The sequence below is a fragment of the Podarcis filfolensis genome, assembly GCF_964270895.1.
Source record: "Podarcis filfolensis genome assembly, chromosome: 2".
NCBI lineage: Eukaryota > Metazoa > Chordata > Lepidosauria > Squamata > Lacertidae > Podarcis > Podarcis filfolensis.
Genome location: NC_139605.1, coordinates 14,047,950 through 14,068,340, shown reverse-complemented (window position 1 = coordinate 14,068,340; position 20,391 = coordinate 14,047,950). Strand labels below are relative to the sequence as shown.

General features: G+C 48.2%; 1 protein-coding gene across 1 annotated transcript; it reads left to right on the top strand.

Moving 5' to 3' along the window:
* The first annotated feature begins 239 nt into the window (after positions 1–239).
* On the top strand, positions 240–20,304 carry LOC310757143 (lymphocyte antigen 6 complex locus protein G6f-like). The gene is made up of 6 exons (XM_083602346.1): positions 240–421; positions 3,171–3,431; positions 5,308–5,628; positions 10,244–10,382; positions 12,817–12,854; positions 17,028–20,304. Exons 1-6 carry the CDS (start codon positions 313–315, stop codon positions 17,078–17,080), a joined length of 921 nt encoding a protein of 306 aa, XP_083458472.1. The 5' UTR covers positions 240–312; the 3' UTR covers positions 17,081–20,304.
* Positions 20,305–20,391: the final 87 nt, after the last annotated feature.

Below are 20,391 nucleotides of genomic sequence, written 5' to 3'. Positions count from 1 at the left end.
TCCAAATAAGCAGGACTCCTTGCACAGGACATTTGATGGTCTTTCTATATATATATATCCTCTCCCTCCTGCTACTTCTGCCTTCCCCAGAACAAACAAAATCATGCCCTTATTGATAAGCCATCCTCCCAGTGCACTCAGGGTATGTCGGATGTAGATATGACTTGAAGTCTGTATTCTTTGCCTTCCTTTGACGCCTCAGCAGTTTATGTTTGAAAGAAATAAAATAAATACAGCATATGAGTCAACAAAACACCACCATAAGAACCCAGAAGGAGAGCCCTGCTAGAAGAACGCATTCTGCTGCCTGCAATGTCCAGCCAGAAGCATTTCCCCTCCAAAATGGATGGTGGCCCTCGAAACTTCAAGGTGGCCCTTGCTGCTCTGGCTGCCATCTTCTTGCGGCTTGGCAGTGCTGAATGTAAGATTCCTCTCCCCACCCGCTTTCTGAATTGCATTTGTTTTGGTAATGGCGTTAATGAAAACCTAGAAGTGATGGGCTGGTTTGGGATTGGAGGGGCTGGAGGCAGTGCCAGGCAGCTCGGCTGGGGAGAGGTCAGAAGCAGCTTAGTGGGTGTGGTGGGGGTACTGCCATAGCTTCCTGGCAGGTGGGTCGCTGTTGCTTACTGGGAGGGGAGAGGCGGTGGGTCGGTTGGCACGGTGCAAATACGTTAGCAGGAGCACTGGGTTGCATACCCTCCAACATTTCTCTGATGAAAATAGGGGCGTCCTATTCCATCACCACTGGGTTAAACCACAGAGCCTAGGACTTGCCGATCAGAAGGTCGGCGGTTCGAATCCCTGCAACGGGGTGAGCTCCCGTTGCTCGGTCCCTGCTCCTGCCAACCTAGCAGTTCGAAAGCACCTCAAAGTGCAAGTAGATAAATAGGTACCGCTCCGGCGGGAAGGTAAATGGCGTTTCCGTGTGCTGCTCTGGTTCGCTAGAAGCGGCTTAGTCATGGTATGCCAGCTCCCTTGGCCAATAAAGCGAGATGAGCGCCACAACCCCAGAGTCGGTCACGACTGGACCTAATGCTTAGGGGTCCCTTTACCTTTATTCCATCATCATAATGATAATAAATGTATTATTTATACCCTGCCCATCTGGCTGGGTTGTCCCAGCCACTCTGAGCAGCTTCCAACATACAGTGGTACCTTGGTACACAAATGGCTTGGCTCCTGAACAAATCGGCTCCCGAACACCGGAAATCTCGAAGTGAATGTTCCAGTTTGCGAACATTTTTTGGAAGACGAACGTCCGACTTGACTTCCATGGCTTCTGATTGAGTGCAAGAAGCTCCTGCAGCCAATCGGAAGCCACGCCTTGGTTTTCGAACCGTTTCGGGAATCAAACGGACTCCCAGAATGGATTAAGTTCAAGAACCAAGGTACCACTGTATATAAAAACACAATAAAACATTAAACATTTAAAAACGACCCTATATGGGGCTGCCTTCAGATGTCTTCTAAAGGTTGTATAGTTACTCATCTCCTTGGCTCGGTTTGTGTGTGTGTGTTTATAACTCCATACCCTCCAACATTTCTCCGATGAAAATAGGGATGTCCTAAGGAAAAGTGGGACATTCCAGGATCAAATCAGAAACCAGGACAGCTCCTGTAAATCCTGGACAGTAGGAGATCTTGAAAGGTCTGGGATTGGCTCTGCTGGTGTGTTGCACCGTGCTGACCTCCCACCTGCGGGAAGCTAGAACAGCAGCAATTGCTCACCTGGCGAGACACTTCTGGGAAAGGACTATTAAGACTGCAGAAAGAAAAGACCGAGGGAGATGGACACACACACACACACGGATTTTTCCAAAACCCGAAGAACTGTTGGGTGGAAAAGGGCAAATACCTGCTTTCTGCTGCCCCTGGAAGGCAGAACTTGATCTAAGGTTGCAGGAGAGGAGGTTTAAGCTGAGCAGTAGGAGAAACTCTTTAAGGCTAGGAAAAATATGGCAATGGGAGCAGTTTGTTAGACGTCTTCAAGGAGAGGCTGCTGTGGATGCTCTAGCTCTGAATTTGCCCACAGGAGCCCTTCCAACTCAATGATAAAGGTAAAGGGACCCCTGACCATTAGGTCCAGTCGTGGCCAACTCTGGGGTTGTGGCGCTCATCTCGCTTTACTGGCCGAGGGAGCTGGCGTACAGCTTCCGGGTCATGTGGCCAGCATGACTAAGCCGCTTGTGGCAAACCAGAGCAGCACACGGAAACGCTGTTTACCTTCCCGCCGGAGTGATACCTATTTATCTACTTGCACTTTGGGGTGCTTTCGAACTAGGTTGGCAGGAGCAGGGACTGAGCAACGGGAGCTCACCCCGTCACGGGGATTCGAACCACCGACCTTCCGATCGGCAAGTGCTAGGCTCTGTGGTTTAACCCACAGTGCCACCCGCGTCCCTAACTCAATGATACTGACCGTATAATTTGAAGGAATTATTCGTAGGATGGCTAAGGCTCACCCTGGGGACCACACTGGGCAAATTGCCTTCCATATTTTTCCACATTATTTTCAGTTGGCCGGAAGGTGTGGGAGGAACATTTTGCCAAATGTTCTCAAAGCAAGCAGAATGGGAGGGAGTTTTTTCTCCAACGGTTCTTGGGAAGGCAAGGGGGTGGGAATATTCTCTGAAAAATTCTCTCAGTTTGAATGATTTGGCTCTGTAATACTGAACAAAACACTGTTGCTAGGGCATAGTTGTGGATGTTGTAGGTGACAGGCTCAACGAGGAGGGCTGTAACGAGCAGAGGCCAAGCCCATGACAATCTTAAAATCGGTTGGGTGGGAGCCACAGTGTCGGCTGAAATTCTCCACCCGTGGAAGGACATCTCACTTAACATTGTCCAGCGGAGGGGCTGAGATTCTCCAACGGCTCAGGGGGAGCCTGACCAAAAAATAAAAATTTAAGAGAATGTCTTGTTCCGCCCCACCCAAACCCAATGGTATGACTCCAAACAATGCAGCTCCTTCTGTTTTTAATGTTAGGTATGGCACTGCCAGTTCAGGGGTTACCAATGGCGTGTCTTCCAGATGTGGTGGACTGCAGACTCCCAAAATCCTTTGTTGTTGGCCATGTTGGGTGATGTGAGCTGTGTTCCAAAACATCTGAAGTGTCTCTCTTGTGTCTCCTAATCTTCTGGGGCCTAACAAAGCCTTCTCTCCCCACAAGTGATATATGCAGAGAAAGGCTCTTCACTGGAGCTGCCATGTCCTGGCGAACGTGGGGAAGTATCTTGGTACCTTCAGCAAAGTGGACCCACCCTTCTCTTTTCCAAGCGGGGGAACGGCCCCGTGACTCGTCTCCCAGAGGCCTGGGATCGCCTCAGGGTGCTTCAAAATTACTCCCTTCAGTTTAGCAATGTGACGGACAGCGATCACGGCAGATACTGGTGCAGCTCGGTCAATTATTATGACCTGGTGGTCACCACAGGTGAGTGGACCAGCGTTAAATGAGACTGAAAACACACTTAGGGTCCCTGTCATACCTGTTACTGTTTTCCTAAAATATGGAGTGTTAAGTTGTGGGTGAACATATCAGACGACACAGCGATTCTTCAAACAGCTCTTGTTTATTCACAGGCCAGAACAGAACTGAACTGAAGGGTTCAGCCAGCTTGCTTATATAGAGCTCCACTAGAACGCAACAGTAACAATTTTCTGTAACTATCCAATCACTGAACATCACTTTCAATCCCTTATTTGCATATGTGGACCTGACCTCATGGACCAGAGCACGCCAGGCACTCCTGTCTTCCACTGCCTCCCGCAGTTTGGTCAAACTCATGCTGGTAGCTCCGAGAACACTGTCCAACCATCTCGTCCTCTGTCGTCCCCTTCTCCTTGTGCCCTCAATCTTGCCCAGCATCAAGGTCTTTTCCAGGGAGTCTTCTCTTCTCATGAGGTGGCCAAAGTATTGGAGCCTCAGCTTCACGATCTGTCCTTCCAATGAGCACTCAGGGCTGATTTCCTTCAGAATGGATAGGTTTGATATTCTTGCAGTCCATGGGACTCTCAAGAGTCTCCTCCAGCACCATAATTCAAAAGCATCCATTCTTCGGTGATCAGCCTTCTTTATGGTCCAGCTCTCACTTCCATACCTCACTACTGGGAAGACCATAGCTTTAACTATACGGACCTTTGTCGGCAAGGTGATGTCTCTGCTTTTTAAGATGCTGTCTAGGTTTGTCCTTGCTTTTCTCCCAAGAAGCAGGCGTCTTTTAATTTCGTGACTGCTGTCACCGTCTGCAGTGATCATGGAGCCCAAGAAAGTAAAATCTCTCACTGCCTCCATTTCTTCCCCTTCTATTTGCCAGGAGGTGATGGGACCAGTGGCCATGATCTTAGTTTTCAGTATACACACACCATTTGAATGGCAATGCCTCTTAACTTTGTGGCAGGGTGGGCGGCCCCCTCAAATATTTTATTGGGTGTCTGTGAAGAGACCTCAGCCCCTAGGAGTTGGCTCCTATGCCTCTGCCACACCTGAGGGCAGCAGGATAGCTCGGGAGGGGGGTGGGCAGAGCAGGCAAAGTGACACAACAACGCTCTCTGCTCTGTATCTTTCATCATCTGCCGCCTGAGGCGGCTGCCTCGCTCTGTCTCATCATAGGGCCGGCCCTGGCAGTCAGTGTAGGCGATGCTGAACTAGATAGACCGATGGTTTGACTCAGTATAAGGCCACTTCCTACGTTCCCTAGTCCCAATAACCGCTGCCATTGGTGGGATGATGCGTTGGCTAGCTGGACCATAAAGAAGGCTGATTGCCGAAGAATAGATGCTTTCGAATTATGGTGCTGGAGGAGACTCTTGAGAGTCCCATGGACTGCAAGAAGATCAAACCTCTCCATTCTGAAGGAAATCAGCCCTGAGTGCTCACTGGAAGGACAGATCATGAAGCTGAGGCTCCAATACTTTGGCCACCTCATGAGAAGAGAAGACTCCCTGGAAAAGACCCTGATGTTGGGAAAGATGGAGGGCACAAGGAGAAGGGGACGACAGAGGACGAGATGGTTGGACAGTGTTCTCAAAGCTACCAGCATGAGTCTGACCAAACTGCGGGAGGCAGTGAAAGAAAGGAGTGCGTGGCGTGCTCTGGTCCATGGGGTCACAAAGAGTCGGACACGACTAAACGACTAAACAACAACCAGGCCAGTCCTACACTGGCGGACCCTCCCGTCTCTGAACCAGCGAGTCCTGGATCCCTGGCAACGAAGAGAAAGGCGCTAAGCCCGTCCCACCTCCTGCCCGGGTCCCAAATGCTTCTTAAATTGAACATGGCACATCAGAGATGCTTCTTTCCCATCCAGGCACTAAGCGGATGCTGGAGAGCAGACGGTCTGATCTCGTGTGCTACGTCCTGAGCTGCTCTGTCTCGAGCAAGGAATTAGACAATAATGTGGTGAGCTGGTGGGAAGGCAAGAAGGCTCTCCAGCAAGGCGAGAAGGAGAGAGACTACAGCATCTTCAATGGTCACAGGGCATCTCAGCTCCACATTTGCTTGAGGGAAGGGAAGGAGACCAAAGAGAGAAGACTGAAGTGCAGCTTTGCTGAGAAGCAGGAGATCACCTTCCGTTTGACAGGGAGGGAACAGAATTCATGCGGCTGCGGTTGGCTGCCCTCTCCTCCAGGTAAGGGGCTTTCTAGGTATTTGGGCTACTTTGCAGGGAATCTGCTCTCTAGGGAGGGGGTAGCTAAAGTTCTGAGATATTGATGACTGTATGCATATTTTTGAAAGGGCTGTGGAATCATTAACCGAGGGGAGGGAAACACAGAGCCTCATTTCATGCCAGTTTGAAAACACACCTAAGTCTGTGTACAGACAACACAGAAAGTAGCTGCTGCTTTAGGCGATGTTATCGCACAAAGGTGCGTACAGTCGCAAACCGCTGTGTACAAAAGCGCCCTGTGAAGAAATTACTCCTGTGTGTTTCAAAGGCTACATGCCTGCACGGCTGTAGATTGCAATATGTTATTGTTGCAATAACAGCAGGTGGCGCTGTGGTCTAAACCACTGAGCCTCTTGGGCTTGCCAATCAGAAGGTCGGCGGTTTGAATCTGCGTGACGGGGTGAGCACCCATTGCTTGGTCCCTGCTCCTGCCAACCTAGCAGTTCGAAAGCAGTGCAAGTAGATAAATAGGTACCACTGCAGCGGGAAGGTAAATGGTGTTTCTGTGTGCTCTGGCTTCCGTCACAGTGTCTCGTTGCACCAGAAGTGGTTTACTCATGCTGGCCACATGACCCAGAAAGCTATGTGTGGACAAACACCAGCTCCCTAGGACTGAAAGCGAGATGAGCACCGCAACCCCATGGTCGCCTTTGACTGGACTTAACCATCCAGACATCCTTTACCTTTTACCTTTATTGGTGCAATAATAGGCTGCTTGCACATCTTACATTTAAAGCAGATTTCCACACACCCCAGAGAATGTTGGGAACTGTAGTTTTTAAGGGTGCTGAGAAATACAGCTTTGTGAGGGGTAAACTACTGTTCGCAGGATTCTTGGGGTAGGAATGTGCTTTAAATATAGGTGACTCTCAACTTGGGCGGGGATTGCGTTCCGGGGTTACGATACGATATGATACGATACAATATCTTTGTTGTCGTTGTCCCATACAGAACAATGAAATTTAAAAAATCTACATAAAACGTTCGAAACCCCCTAAAAACTCTGAAACCCCATTTTAAAATACAATATACTATAGAGACTCCTTATGCTGCGTTTAGAACCAGAATTGCATTTGCGTAGAAACTGTTTCTCAGGCGGCTAGTCCTGGCCTTTATAACCCTATACCTTCTTCCAGAAGGCAGAAGCTGAAAGAGATCATTTCCGGGGTGCGCACTATCCTGCGCTATCTCTGCAGCTTTCTTATGGCACCTGGCAGCATAGATTTGATCCAAGGTGGGAAGAGTGCACCCAATTATTCTCTCTGCAGTCTTTACAACCCTGGACAGCATTGTTTTTCCCCTGGCCGTGCAGCTCCCAAACCACACACACAGACCATAAGCTAATACACTCTCCACAGTACAATGGTAAAATGCCATTAACAGGTCCTTTGAAAGATTGTTTTTCTGGAGGATTCCGGAGGTTAGCATGTAAAGCAAAAATTGTTTGTATTCAGTGGTGGGTGGGATTGCAAAGGTCTTTCCCCCTGGACGCTCACTCACTTTCTGAACCCTTTTACTTTTTTTTTTTTTGCCAAGTGCATGAAGCTGCATGTGCGCAAGTTAAATGTGCATAAGTTGCAAGTTACCTGCACTTGGTGTGTATGTAGCCGTCTTGCATTCGGTTAGATTTATTCCAGACCATCCACACATAATTCTGCTTTGTTAGTTCTGCAGTGTTCTACTAGTAGCGTTACTTATGGTGCCATTGCCATCTAGAGGTGCACTTTTGAATTACAGCACAACAAAATGGGACAAAACAAAACAAAACCTCTGGAATGTTCGTGATATGAAAAGTTACTGGGATTTTATCAGGAAAGTGCGTGGAACATGCAACCAACTGGAAGCAGCCGTGTGTCTGTCCCAAAACCTTTGCAGGTGCAAGCTGTAGTGAGAGCAGGATAATATAGAACTACTTCAAAACTACCATGAGCACAAATCACCATTAATGCACAATAAAAAAGACATCTAGATGCAATGCTTGAATAGTGTCCCCCACTAATGCATCAGCTGGTCAACACTGTATTGTTTAATAGTACCGGTATTCTGGAAAGGATCCCCTATTTCAGTAACAGAGCACCTGCTTTGCATGCAGAAGGTCCCAGGTTTAGTCACCAGATAGGAATAGGACTTTCCCCTGCCTGAAACCTGCTGCTGCCAGCCAGTGTAGACACTACTAAGCTAAGTGGACCAATGATCTAACTTGGTGTAAGGTAAGGTTACCAGATTTTTTTTCAATGAATCCGGGGACACTTTAATTAATTAATTAATTAATTAATTACTACACGTTCGGGGTGTTGATGCTGCAGCGATAGCGGTGGCAGAGGGGCCGCCGCCTTGACCTCAACTACCACGTTTCCCCTTCCTCCGAGGCTTCTATCTCCCTTCTCCAGGAGCCTGGGCAGCCCCAGGCTCTTTGATGGTGATGGTGGTGGTGGGGAAGCGGTGCACGGTGGGTCAGGCATGGAAGGCGGAGGAGTGCGGTGAGACTCAAGAAGCACGATGCCTCCCTTCCCATCAAAGCAGCCCCAGTCCCATTCCTGCTTGCATGCATGCAAGCAGGAGGGGGGCGGGAATCCCTCAGCTGAGAAGGGAGGCTTTACACTGCCTTTCGGAGCAGTCCCATCCCAGCTCCTACTTGCATGCAAGCAGGAGGGGGCGGGGAAGGCAGCACAATGCCTCCCTTCCCATCAGAGCAGCCCCAATCCTATTCCAACTTGCGTGCAAGCCGGAGGGGGCAGGGAGCCCTCAGCTGGGAAGGGAAGCTTCCCATTGCCTAACTGAGAGATCCCTGCCCCCTCCTGCTTGCACGCAAGCTCTGATAGGCAGCGTGAAGCCTGCCTTCACAGCTGAGAGATCCCCGCTCCATTCCTGCTTGCACGCAAGTAGGAGTTGGGAGGCGGCTCCGATAGGCAGCATGAAGCCTCCCTTCACAGGTCAGTTGCTGGGGTCAGGGAAGGTGGAGGCAGCCCAGAAGCTGCATCTTTGAGCCCCTGCACCACCATCGTATGGGGACTGCTGAGCAGCTCCCAAAGCCAGCCAGAGCCAACTGCTCCGGGCTGCTGAGACTGCCGCTGCTGCGTTTCCCAGGGACATTATATGAAATCTGGGGACATTCCGGGGATGGAATTTGTCCGGGGACTTATCTGCAAATCCGGGGACTGTCCCCGGGAAACGGGGACGTCTGGTAACCCTAGTGTAAGGCAGCTTCCTACGCTGTTCCCTGCTCAATGTCATATACTGGCTGGGTAAAGAGGATTGATTCCCTGGGAAAGACGGCTCAGAGCCAGAGTGTCAGGGAAAGGTCTGAAGCAGAGGATTGGGGAATGCATGCTCAGGCAGATCAGCTTCCCTCAAAAGAGGAGCTGGGGGGGGGGAGAGACTTACCACCCCTTGTTTCCAGCAGTCTCAGAAGCAGAGGGAGACACAGACACAGAGCAGATTAGACAGGAGCTGCCTAGCTACGAGATAATGACAAGAGAAACAGAAGGGAGGGGACAGATAGCAGAGACGTTATTAAAGACTGTGCAGGACCCTCCCTCCCCACGAACTAGGAGATCCGAACGTATTAGAGAACAAAGAGTGCAGAGAGGAGGAGGAGGATCTTCCTGTTGGTGAACAGGATGTTGTGGAAGATGGAAGGGGGAAGAATTGGAGTAGCCAACTGCTCTCCTTGTGGAGGGAAGTGGATTTTTGCTTGCGACCTGGTGCCTGAATAAAAAAGGACTGTAAAATATAAACTGCTTGTTAATTCTTATCTGTGAAGTTACCAAAGGCTTGGTGGTGGGAAAACGATGAGCAGTTAGAAGGGGAAGACTGGGAGGCAGAGGTGTGGGAAGCTGAAAAGGTAACAGGGTTTAGTGAGCAGAGAGAGTCTGTGGAGCGAGCAGTCTAGAACAAGAGGCAGAAGCGGAGGCTGGTGAGGAAGGGGGCAGAGAGGCAGAGTGGTGAAGAAGCCAAGGAATCTCCCCCTCCTGCTGTGACAAGCTCGTCTTCCCCCTGGTCTCTCAGGACCAGAAGAGGCATGAAGTGGGAGGAACAACGAGAGAGAAGATGAAGGAGCCTCAGGTTGCTGGGGAAGGACCCAGGAGAGGAGCCACAGAGAACGGTGGGAAGGTGGGGACGTTCGCTCCCTACTGGGAAGAGTTGCTGTGATCCCAAGGCCTGCTCTGTTCTGGTTTCTTTGAATAAAGAGTTAACGTCTAAGGCACTGGGCATTTTATCGCTGACCTGATCCTGACACTGTAGTACAGTGGTACCTCGGGTTAAGAACTTAATTTGTTCTGGAGGTCCGTTCTTAACCTGAAACTGTTCTTAACCTGAGGTACCACTTTAGCTAATGGGGCCTCCCGCTGCCGCCGCACGATTTCTGTTCTCATCCTGAAGCAAAGTTCTTAACCCGAGGTACTATTTCTGGGTTAGCGGAGTCTGTAACCTGAAGTGTCTGTAACCTGAAGCGTCTGTAACCCAAGGTATCACTGTACCAACATTTTGGGAATCAAAAGGTTGGAAACCTTCTCTGGTGCACTGTGGGGGAGAAGCTGGAGCCAGGATTTCATGGTCTTGTTCTCTCCTGTAGGAAAAGTAAAAGGTTGCTTAACGCCTCCATGTCCAGAAAGTGAAGGAAATGGGGGCACCTGGATCCCGCTGGCTGTTTGTGTCACGCTGCAGTCTCTAATCATATTCGTGCTGGGAGTGCTGCTATGGAGAAGCTGTCGGTAAGTGGAGAATTGTCTTGACCAGGCTGGTGAGCATCAAGAGGAAGGGAAGAAGGGAAGACCTTGGATCGAGGTCACAGGGAGTTGTTGTTGGTCAGAAAAGATGGTACAGAGCTAGGAAAACAAGCGGGGCTGGTTTCAAAGAGTCCTCGTTGCATTCAATACAAACGAAACTTTTCCTGAGCTGCATTAAGTCCTGTAGAACCAGTTCTGCTCATTCCCAACACGGTCGGTTTGAGCCAGGAAAAGTCAGCTGCGGAGAGTGGCTACTGGCCAGCACCTGGGACGTCACCACCTCTCCAAAGCGTTGGTGGCATTTGTGTGTTTTGAGTGCACAGGTGAAGAATGGGTGTGTAAACAGGTAAGTGTCCTCGTGTTGGTTTATTAACGGTAATTTTTTCAAAAAAGGCAGATAGTTGGTCTGAAGGACCCAGCGAGGAGCAAGATGGTGAGCTGACCCAGGGGACTTGCATGAAATGTAAGAAGGAAAAGGATAAAAAAGAGGAAACTGTCACACCAAATCTCTGTGGCTACCACGTTTGGAAAAAGCGTATATGGGTCTGATCACAGCATCTCAAAAAGGGAATTGCAGAGCTGGGAAAGGTGCAGAAAAAGCCAGACAGAGTGATCCAGGGGCTGGAGCAGTTCTTCTAGGAGGAAAAGGCACAAATGTTGCTCCTATTCAGTGGTAGGCAAGGCTGGAGGCAAAAATGGGCATCTCAAGAAATGTACATTTTACCACAGTAGGCTAGTTGATGTACTCACCCCTGCACCCCACGGTGGCCTCCACTGAAAGAGGGAAGAGGCCTCACCCGAGTTCAAGGGAACATCTCAGCCACTTGGGGTTCGAATCAGGACTGGTGAGGGGGTGGCAGCCTAGGGAGAGTGCTGAGGGCCACACAGAAAGGCCTGCAATCAGCTTCTGGGCCACAGCTTTTGAGCCCCTATTGCACAGGTCACTTCAACCCACACCCTGCATTTAACACACATTTATTTATTTTTGTTTAAAATTTTTTTAATTAATTTTCAGTTACAAAAAATCCAATATGTGCCATATTATATTAATACCAAACAGCAATACCAATTCAAATACAAATCAATCTCATAGCCAATTATAAATTTTGTGTGGCTTCCAACATGCTGTACGTCAAGGTCAGATTCCCTTTAAATCTGCCTCCAGACTATTGCTCAGACCAAATACAATCCATTATTGATAAAAACCCTTATACCACAGCTGCAATGATTAACTTCAATTCGCATTAACACATATAGTAGTTTGTAAGTTCGCAAGTGAAGTTCTCCTTTCTTCTTCCTGTGTGAGGTTTCAATTTCCATCAACTGTTCCTTTAATTCTTTATCAAATATTATGTCCATATTAATTATTCCTGATTTCTTTTGTGCCTTACGGCTCTGTTGAGTTACTCTGGAGAGGTCCCCCCCTTTGTTCTCAACTCTTCTGATGCAGCTGTAAATTTCCACTTTCGATTTCAAGCGGGGAGATATTTAAACTGTGTGAGGATCCTGCACACTGTTAAGGATGTTAGCTCTGTGATCTATCGATCCATTTATTTATTCCCCACCCTTCCTTCACCCTAAGTCCCCAGAGCAGGTTACAGCATTAAAGCACAATATTAAAAAAAACATTTTGAACAACTTACAGCCATCAAAATTGCTTGCCATTTACAGCTACGAATTCGTTGGGAGGAGTCCCTAAAGTGGTATACAGTGGTACCTCAGGTTAAGAACTTAATTCGTTCTGGAGGTCCGTTTTTAACCTGAAACTGTTCTTCACCTGAAGCACCACTTTAGCTAATGGGGCCTCCTGCTGCCGCCGCGCAATTTCTGTTCTCATCCTGAGGTAAAGTTCTTAACCCGAGGTACTATTTCTGGGTTAGTGGAGTCTGTAACCTGAAGAGTCTGTAACCCGAGGTACCACTGTAAATGTGTTTTTAATGTACAGCGAGCATGAGACCTATGTGACTGTTAGGATTTTTATCTATCTGAGCTGCTCCAGCGAGTGGTACTTTTGTACAGCGGTACCTCTGAATGCGAACAGGATCCATTCCGGAGTCCCATTCGCATGCTGAAGCGAACGCAACCCGCGTCTGCGGGTCGCGATTCGCCGTTTCTGCGAATGCGCGCCATGTCATTTTGAGCATCTGCACATGCGCAAGCGGCGAAACCCGGAAGTAACACGTTCCGTTACTTCCAGGTTGCTGCGGAGCGTAACCTGAAAACGCTCAACCCGAAGCTACTTCAACCCGAGGTATGACTGTACTATGTTTTGTGTAAATCATGTGAGTGTCTGAGTGAGCGTGAGACAGGAAGTCTGAGTACTGTTGGAAGTTGCCCTGCTGGCCCGTGGGTGACACCGGACGGCACACTTGCATTTCTGCTTTCCTTTTGAGTCAATCTTTCCGATCTCTCCTTGCAGCCAGAAGCATCCAACCCACCTTGAGGAGCTCAGGAAAGGTACGTTCCCTGGCATCTGTGCCTACTTTCAGGGATGTTTTGACATCTGAAGGCAGGGAAGTTTTTAATGTTTGACGTTTTATTATGCTTTTCTTTTTAATTCTTTATTGAAAAGTAAAAAGTGCAAAAATTAAAAGTGCGCAGAGTAAGACACAAACAAGAAGCAGCAGCAAGAAATAGTACCCATTTGGAAAACAAAACAAAACAAAACAAAACAGGAAAAAAAGATATTGTGTGGACATTACAATATGTTATTGTAGTTATAGTGTTTGTAATATTTTGTTGGGGAGCCTGGCAGAGTGGCTGGGACAACCCGATCAGATGGTTGGCATATATCATACTTTTCCGTGTATAGTGGTACCTCTGGATGCAAATGGGATCCGTTCTGGAGCCCTGTTCGCATCCTGAAGCGAACGCAACCCGTGTCCGTGCATCTGCGCATGCATGGGCTTCGATTCGCCGCTTCCGCGCATGTGCGTGACGTCATTTTGACCGTCTACGCATGCGCGAGCGGCGAAACCTGGAAGTAACGTGGAGCGCAACCTGAAAATATTCATCCCGAAGCTACTTCAACCCGAGGTATGACTGTATAAGACAAGGGTTTTTTAAATTAAAAAATAATGTTAAGAATTGGGTGTTGTCTTATACCCAGATAGTGTATAGGGTGTGTGTGATTTGTTGCTGCCGCAAACCGGAGATTGTCAGCGGCTACTAGGTGTGTTATTGGTGGTTGTGGCAAGGGCTGTTGTTGATTGGCTGTCACTGTGGCAATTAGGCGGGTGATTGGCGGCTTCTGCCTGTGAGGGGGCAGATGATAGGTGGCTTTTGCGACGCGTGCTAGTGGCAGCATATGTCAGTCAGGTGAGCGATTTTTGGCAATCGCCCCTTAAAAAAGCTCCAGAATGTCTGGGCCACCCCCCGGAAAAAAAGCTCAACAACTCTGGGCCATCTCCCCCCATTCTCTTAATTTGGAGTCCCCCCAAATAGGGGGCATCTTATACATGGGAATATATACACGGAAAAATATGGTAAACATTATTATTAATTATTATTATTATTATTATTATTATTATTATTATTTAGGGTGGAAGTGCAAAGGAAAGTGTGGCTGGTAATGCAACTGGAGCAAGGAATTCTGGGTTGGCTAGGGGAGAGTTCTAGTGAGTTGGAGCAGGGAGGGTTGTGGGTTGACCCTCGCAGTACGAGACCTGCTTATCTTCAGCCTAATTGCGTCTTGGCACGGACATCAAAAGCCCTCTCGCCTCGGCCGGGACGATTCGCTTCACGTACCTCTGTCTCTGCCGGGTCGGATTGCAGCCATGAGCAGCCTTACGCTCATGTAAGCGCTGTGGATCTGGGCCCATAACCCTGTCGTTGGGATGCTGCCGGGAGACGGGGGCAATTGGCAGGCCCCCAGCTGGCTCCAGCCACCGGCCGGCAGCCGGGCGAACTCCGGTTCTCAGAACAGCATCAAAACTGCGACTGAAGCCTCAGAAATCTTGAGAGACTGAGCACGCAAGCCAGCAGAGATAAGAACTCTTTGCAGCAGAAGTAGCGGACAGAGACATGTGTAAGCATATTTACAGCATTTATTCAGCAGCAGGACAAAGGAAAAACATGTCTTCTTCCCTCCGTGTCCAAGCAAAACAGCAGCATTTCAAAAGCAATATACAGGTTACCTCAGGTTAAGTACTTAATTCGTTCTGGAGGTCTGTTCTTAACCTGAAACTGTTCTTAACCCGAAACACCACTTTAGCTAATGGGGCCTCCCGCTGCCGCCACCGTGCGATTTCTGTTCTCATCCTGAGGTAAAGTTCTTAACCTGAGGTACTATTTCTGGGTTAGTGGAGTCTGTAACCTGAAGCGTGTGTAACCTGATGCGTATGTAACCTGAGGTACCACTGTACAACTGAAGTTCCCAGCAGATTGTGCTGGAAGTAAACAGACATTTGACATACAACAACTCCACATATCTGTTCCTCTTAAGGCGGAACGGAACATCAATATCCTAACAGTCCAATGGTAGGATAGGAGACAGAGGAATTTTAGCCTCTGGGTTGTGTAGGGGGCTCTTTCGATGAACATGCTTATTGTTTCACTCATTTCGAACTGTGGTACGCCAGCCCTGGGGTACTGCCAAATCCCAGTGTTCGTTGAGTCGAAGATCCTGGCTTCATTCCTTTGCGTCTGCAGGTAGGACTGGCAGAGACCCCCTGCCTGAAACCCCGTAGAGGAACTGCCAGTCAGGGTAGACAGTCCTACTCTAGATGGACCAAATTGTCTGACTCGGTATAAGGCGGTTTTCCATGCTCCACTGCTACATGCGGGAGTCCTCCTGCCTCTTCTGCTGAAGAGTGAAAAAAATAAGTAGTATAAAAAGGTAAAGGGACCCCTGACCATTAGGTCCAGTCGTCACCGACTCTGGGGTTGCGGTGCTCATCTCACTTTATTGGCCAAGGGAGCCGGCATATACAGGTCATGTGGCCAGCATGACTAAGCCGCTTCTGGCGAACCAGAGCAGCGCATGGAAACACCGTTTACCTTCCCGCCACAGCAGTACCTATTGATCTACTTGCACTTTGACGTGCTTTCGAACTGCTAGGTTGGCAGGAGCAGGGACCGAGCAACGGGAGCTCACCCCGCTGCAGGGATTCGAACCGCCGACCTTCTGATCAGCAAGTCCTAGGCTTTGTGGTTTAACCCACAGTGCCACCCGAGTCCCTAATAAGTTGTATACTTATAGTATACCTATACTATAAGTAGTATTGGGTGCCATAATTTTGTGATCCAATAGGTGGGAGTGTTTGGCAAGTCAGACCGACTATGCACAAATAATGATGAGGTGGTAAAATTGTCCCTGCACTGTGCTGTGTGTCAGATTACAGATAGGGGCATGCATGGTTTCTCAGTTAAAAGAAATAAATCACAGCACATACAGAACTAAAAATAGTGAGAGGTTATCCTAGAAACGGTTTTCCTCAAGTCTGTTTATTTTTTAAGTGGGAGAGCGTCCAGCTACGCAGTCCCCCGCCTCCCTCTGAAGTGGCCCAGCCCTGTCCAGGAACTGCATCTGCTTTCTGTGTGAACTAGACTCAAGCACAGGTAAAGGGAGTCGGCGTACAGCTTCTGGGTCATGTGGCCAGCATGACTAAGCCGCTTCTGGTGAACCAGAGCAGCGCACAGAAATGCCGTTTACCTTCCCGCCGGACCGGTACCTATTTATCTACTTGCACTTTGACGTGCTTTCGAACTGCTAGGTTGGCAGGAGCTGGGACCGAACCGCTGATCTTCTGATCGGCAAGTCCTATGCTCTGTGGTTTAACCCACAGCGCCACTCGCATCCCTAGACTCAAGCATACGTCATACTTTTCAAGCACATAGCTTCTTCCCCCAAAGAATCCTGGGAACTGTAATTTGTCAAGGGTACTGAGTTTTGTAGCTTGGAGGTGGGAACTGTATAGTTCCCAGAATTTTGGGGGGGAAGTCGTGCAGTTTGAATACGTGGTGTGGATCTGCATGCCTGGGGTTGGATAATAGTTTATTGTTTCTGTGTCTGCCTATGAGCCACACTATGTGTTTTGTTAGAGGGTTTTTGAGAGCAGAAATGTTTTAGTTCCCGTGTCTCTGTGAGTTCTGCAATTCCATCACACAGCGGATGTGAAATTTGTGATCAGAATTCAGCACTGAGAGAAACATCAGAGAAACGTTTTCTTTTTCTTTTCAAAACAGAAGCAGATAATAGTTGATTATCCCTCCCCCAAATTCTGAGCAGAATACAGTGGTACCTCAGGTTAAGAACTTAATTCGTTCTGTAGGTCCGTTCTTAACCTGAAACTGTTCTTAAACTGAGGTACCACTTTAGCTAATGGGGCCTCCCGCCACCCCCGTGCAATTTCTGTTCTCATCCTGAAGCAAAGTTCTTAACCCGAGGTACTATTTCTGAGTTAGCGGAGTCTGTAACCTGAAGCATCTGTAGCCTGAAGCATCTGTAACCCGAGGTACCACTGTAATGCATTTTGCAAACCAAGCAAACACAACCAATTGCGTAATTGATTCTGGCTGTGGCAAACACCCCTTGTTTTGATATAATTACCTTGCGCGGGATTTTGATTGTGAAGCCCAGAGCGTACACAGGTGAAAAACAGAATGACTCATCCCTCTGTCATTTCACAGATGTTTCCAAGTCGGATAGCACATCACAAGTCTATGTGAATGTCAGGACCTGATGAGAGATGCCTGCTGTGGCGAGGGAAAGCCTTTGGTTCCCAATGAGTCAGCCAACCCTGGACCACAACCAGTGGATCTTGTATGCTGTTATGACCCTCCGGCATTAACTTTTTCCAGGCATCTGATTTTATCTGTCCTTCCCTTCCAGGGAAGACTTTACACCTTGCCAAACCTTCCCTAGATTTCTCGTAGGTGGAAGGATCAGGCACAGAAAGCAATTCTCCCTGCAAGCAATCTTATTATCTGTATCCGTTTTTCATTTAAAGCAGTTTCCTGTGTGGTCTCTTGTCGAATATTTGGGGAGGCCATTCTTTAAGCATCAGGATTTCAGGAGCGGTTGTACTGTTAACAGTTAGGGCGTAGCCACACTTATCTTTTGCCTCGCTCCTTCCACACACAGGTGTGCACTTTGAAGGTCTGTATCCGAGCTCCCCTTTTTCCTTTTTGCTCAATGAAAACCTGCTATTTACTGTTGAATCAGAGCAAACTGTAATCCGTGGAAAACCAGAAATTGCCATTGTTGTGCTTCAGCTTTAAAAAGCAGGTTTTCGTGGGGAAAGCTCCGGGGGGTGGAGCTCAGACATAGAGGTTTAAAAATGCCTGGGAAAAAACAGGGTGGGGGGAGGAAAGTGTGGAAAGGCACCCTGCTTATGCATGGTGTAGTGGTTAAGAGCAGTAGACTCGTAATCTGGTGAACCGGGTTTGCGTCTCCGCTCCTCCACATGCAGCTGCTGGGTGACATTGGGCCAGTCACACTTCTCTGAAATCTCTCAGCCCCACTCACCTCACAGAGTGTTTGTTGTGGGGGAGGAAGGGAAAGGAGATTCTGAGCCGCTTTGAGACTCCTTAAGGCGAGTGAAAGGTGGAATATCAAGTCCAAACTCCTCCTCCTCCTCCTCCTCCTCCTCTTCTTTTTCTTCTTCTTCCAGCAATGTTCCACTGCCACTAAACATTTCACCAGCAGAACAGGTGCACTGCTAAGTGGCTTTAACTTACCTTGGATATAATCTTATATGTCAGCATGTGAAGTTTTTATATATATATATTCTTTATTGAAAAATAAAAAGTATGAAATTACAAGTGCACAGACTAAGATAAGACACAAATATGAAGAAGAAACAAGAAATAGTACCCATGTTGAAAATGAAACAGAACAAGCAAACGGAGAGATATTGTGTGCATTACAAAAAAGTGGAGAAATTTGTTATTGTAGTTAACCAGACCTTAATCTAATACGGTATTTATAAAAATGAATTCCAAAAAATGTTAAATTTGTCCATGGCAAGTTTATGTTTCTACACAAAGTTTATACATGTCTTCAGTCATTAAAGGGAGCTGCATTTTTATTTTTCCGGTTCATCAACGTGTGGAGCTTTTCAGAGCCCGATCATGAGCATCGCCGCTTGACAGTAAGGACCAGCCGAGCTGCTGTTAAAGGCACAGAAGCTGGGGTCGTGGAAGAAGTTGCCAGCTTTCATGACCCCTGTGTGGAAGGGGAATCCCCCCCACCAGGTGCAGTGTATCCCGGAAAAGTGTGGCAGGGATTTGGGACCGGCGGGGCCGAAAGGTAGAGAGGTCAGTCGCAGGCAAAGGCAGAGTCCAAGACAGGCAAGAGCCAAAAGGTTCTCCATTGAGCCCTGTCATCCCTGCTGAGTTCTGCAAAGGCAACCCTGAGACTAAGGAGGAGAAGGAGGAATCATTGTCATTGTCAGGGCCATCTTTAGTATATGCGGTGCCAGGGTGCAAAGATCCACTCAGCGCCCCCCCCCAGGTCAAAGTTGCTGAGCTTTTTTTATGGGTGCGCAAGTCTACGTTGTTGAGCGTTTGAGGGGAGAACAGCTAAAAATGCTAACATGAAAAAATAGCGGTAGTGCGGTAGTGATAATGCCAGTCTTCTGTTTTTGCGGTCATGCAAAAATGAAAGACACTACTAAGGGGCACCGCCGGATACATTGATTCTGCAGCTCTTCCGCAAAAGACACCGGAAATGATGATGATGATTTATTATTTATACCCCGCCCATCTGGCTGGGTTTCCCCAGCCACTCTGGGCGGCTTCCAACATAATATTAAAATACAATAACCTATTAAACATTAAAAGCTTCCCTAAACAGGGCTGCCTTCAGATGTCTTCTAAAAGTCAGATATTTGTTTATTTCCTTGACATCTGATGGGAGGGCGTTCCACAGGGCGGGTGCCACTACTGAGAAGGCCCTCTGCCTGCTTCCCTGTAACTTGGCTTTTCGCACCGAGGGAACTGCCAGGAGGCCCTCGGCGCTGGTCCTCAGTGTCCGGGCAGAACGATGGGGGTGGAGACGCTCCTTCAGATATACTGGACCAGTTGTATCAGTTGAACTATATATCTGTATCAGTTGAACTATAATAATGAGACGGGGGGTGGGGTGGGGGGCAGGCCAGTCTGAACGATTTCTCCACCTGCCCTCAACTCTGCAAAAAGAGATTGCTAGAGTAGGTCGGTGTGGTTGGAGAAGCTTAGCCTGGCACATTCCTTTTTTTTGCCGGGGGATTGGCACGGGTGGTCCCAAATGCCTTTGCATAAGTAAAGAGACGGACAGAGGTTCCTTGTGCAAGGTGGCCATTCTTGCTTCCCCCTCCCTTCCCCCTGCCAGGGTGGGGATGATGCCATCCAGCTGTCTCTGTGCTAAAACCAGGCTGGCAGAGGCACTGGAGAAGCCGACTTGCTGTCTGCAAGAATCCTACAGCATCGGTGACCCAACACCCTCAATAGAAATCAGACAGAGGAATAGTCAATCGTGAGTGTGTTTAGAGCTGTGAACCATATGCTCAACTTTTGTAATGTAGTCTGTCCTGGGCCCGCCTCCCTCCTCGTTTATTCCCCTTGAAAGCGTGCAATCCAAACTCCCCAGAGCCCTTCTGCAAGTTCCTAGATGCGTTTCAAATGCATGGGTCTTAGGGAAAGATCACAAGATGACCTGGCTGGTAGTCAGATTCTGCACCCAGATTTGTAGGCACAGCTCATCCTCTAGAATTAAATAGCTTACTAGGGAAATGCTGAAGTCTCCCTTTGGGGCGCCTCAGGGTCAATTTTTTATGGTAGCCCAAATCTCAGTTTTACGGGTGTATGTATGTATCTATTGCTGCAATCTGCTCCGATTGTATATTTTATCTTTATGAATGCTGTTTTTATTGTGTTATGTTATGTGAGGTGGTCTTTGACCGTAATAAATTATCTATGTATCTAATGTAGTCTGTCTGTCTATCTGTCTGTCTGCCTGTCTGTCTCAAAACACCAGTAAACTTCAAGGCATTTTATTCAAAGGAAACAGAAC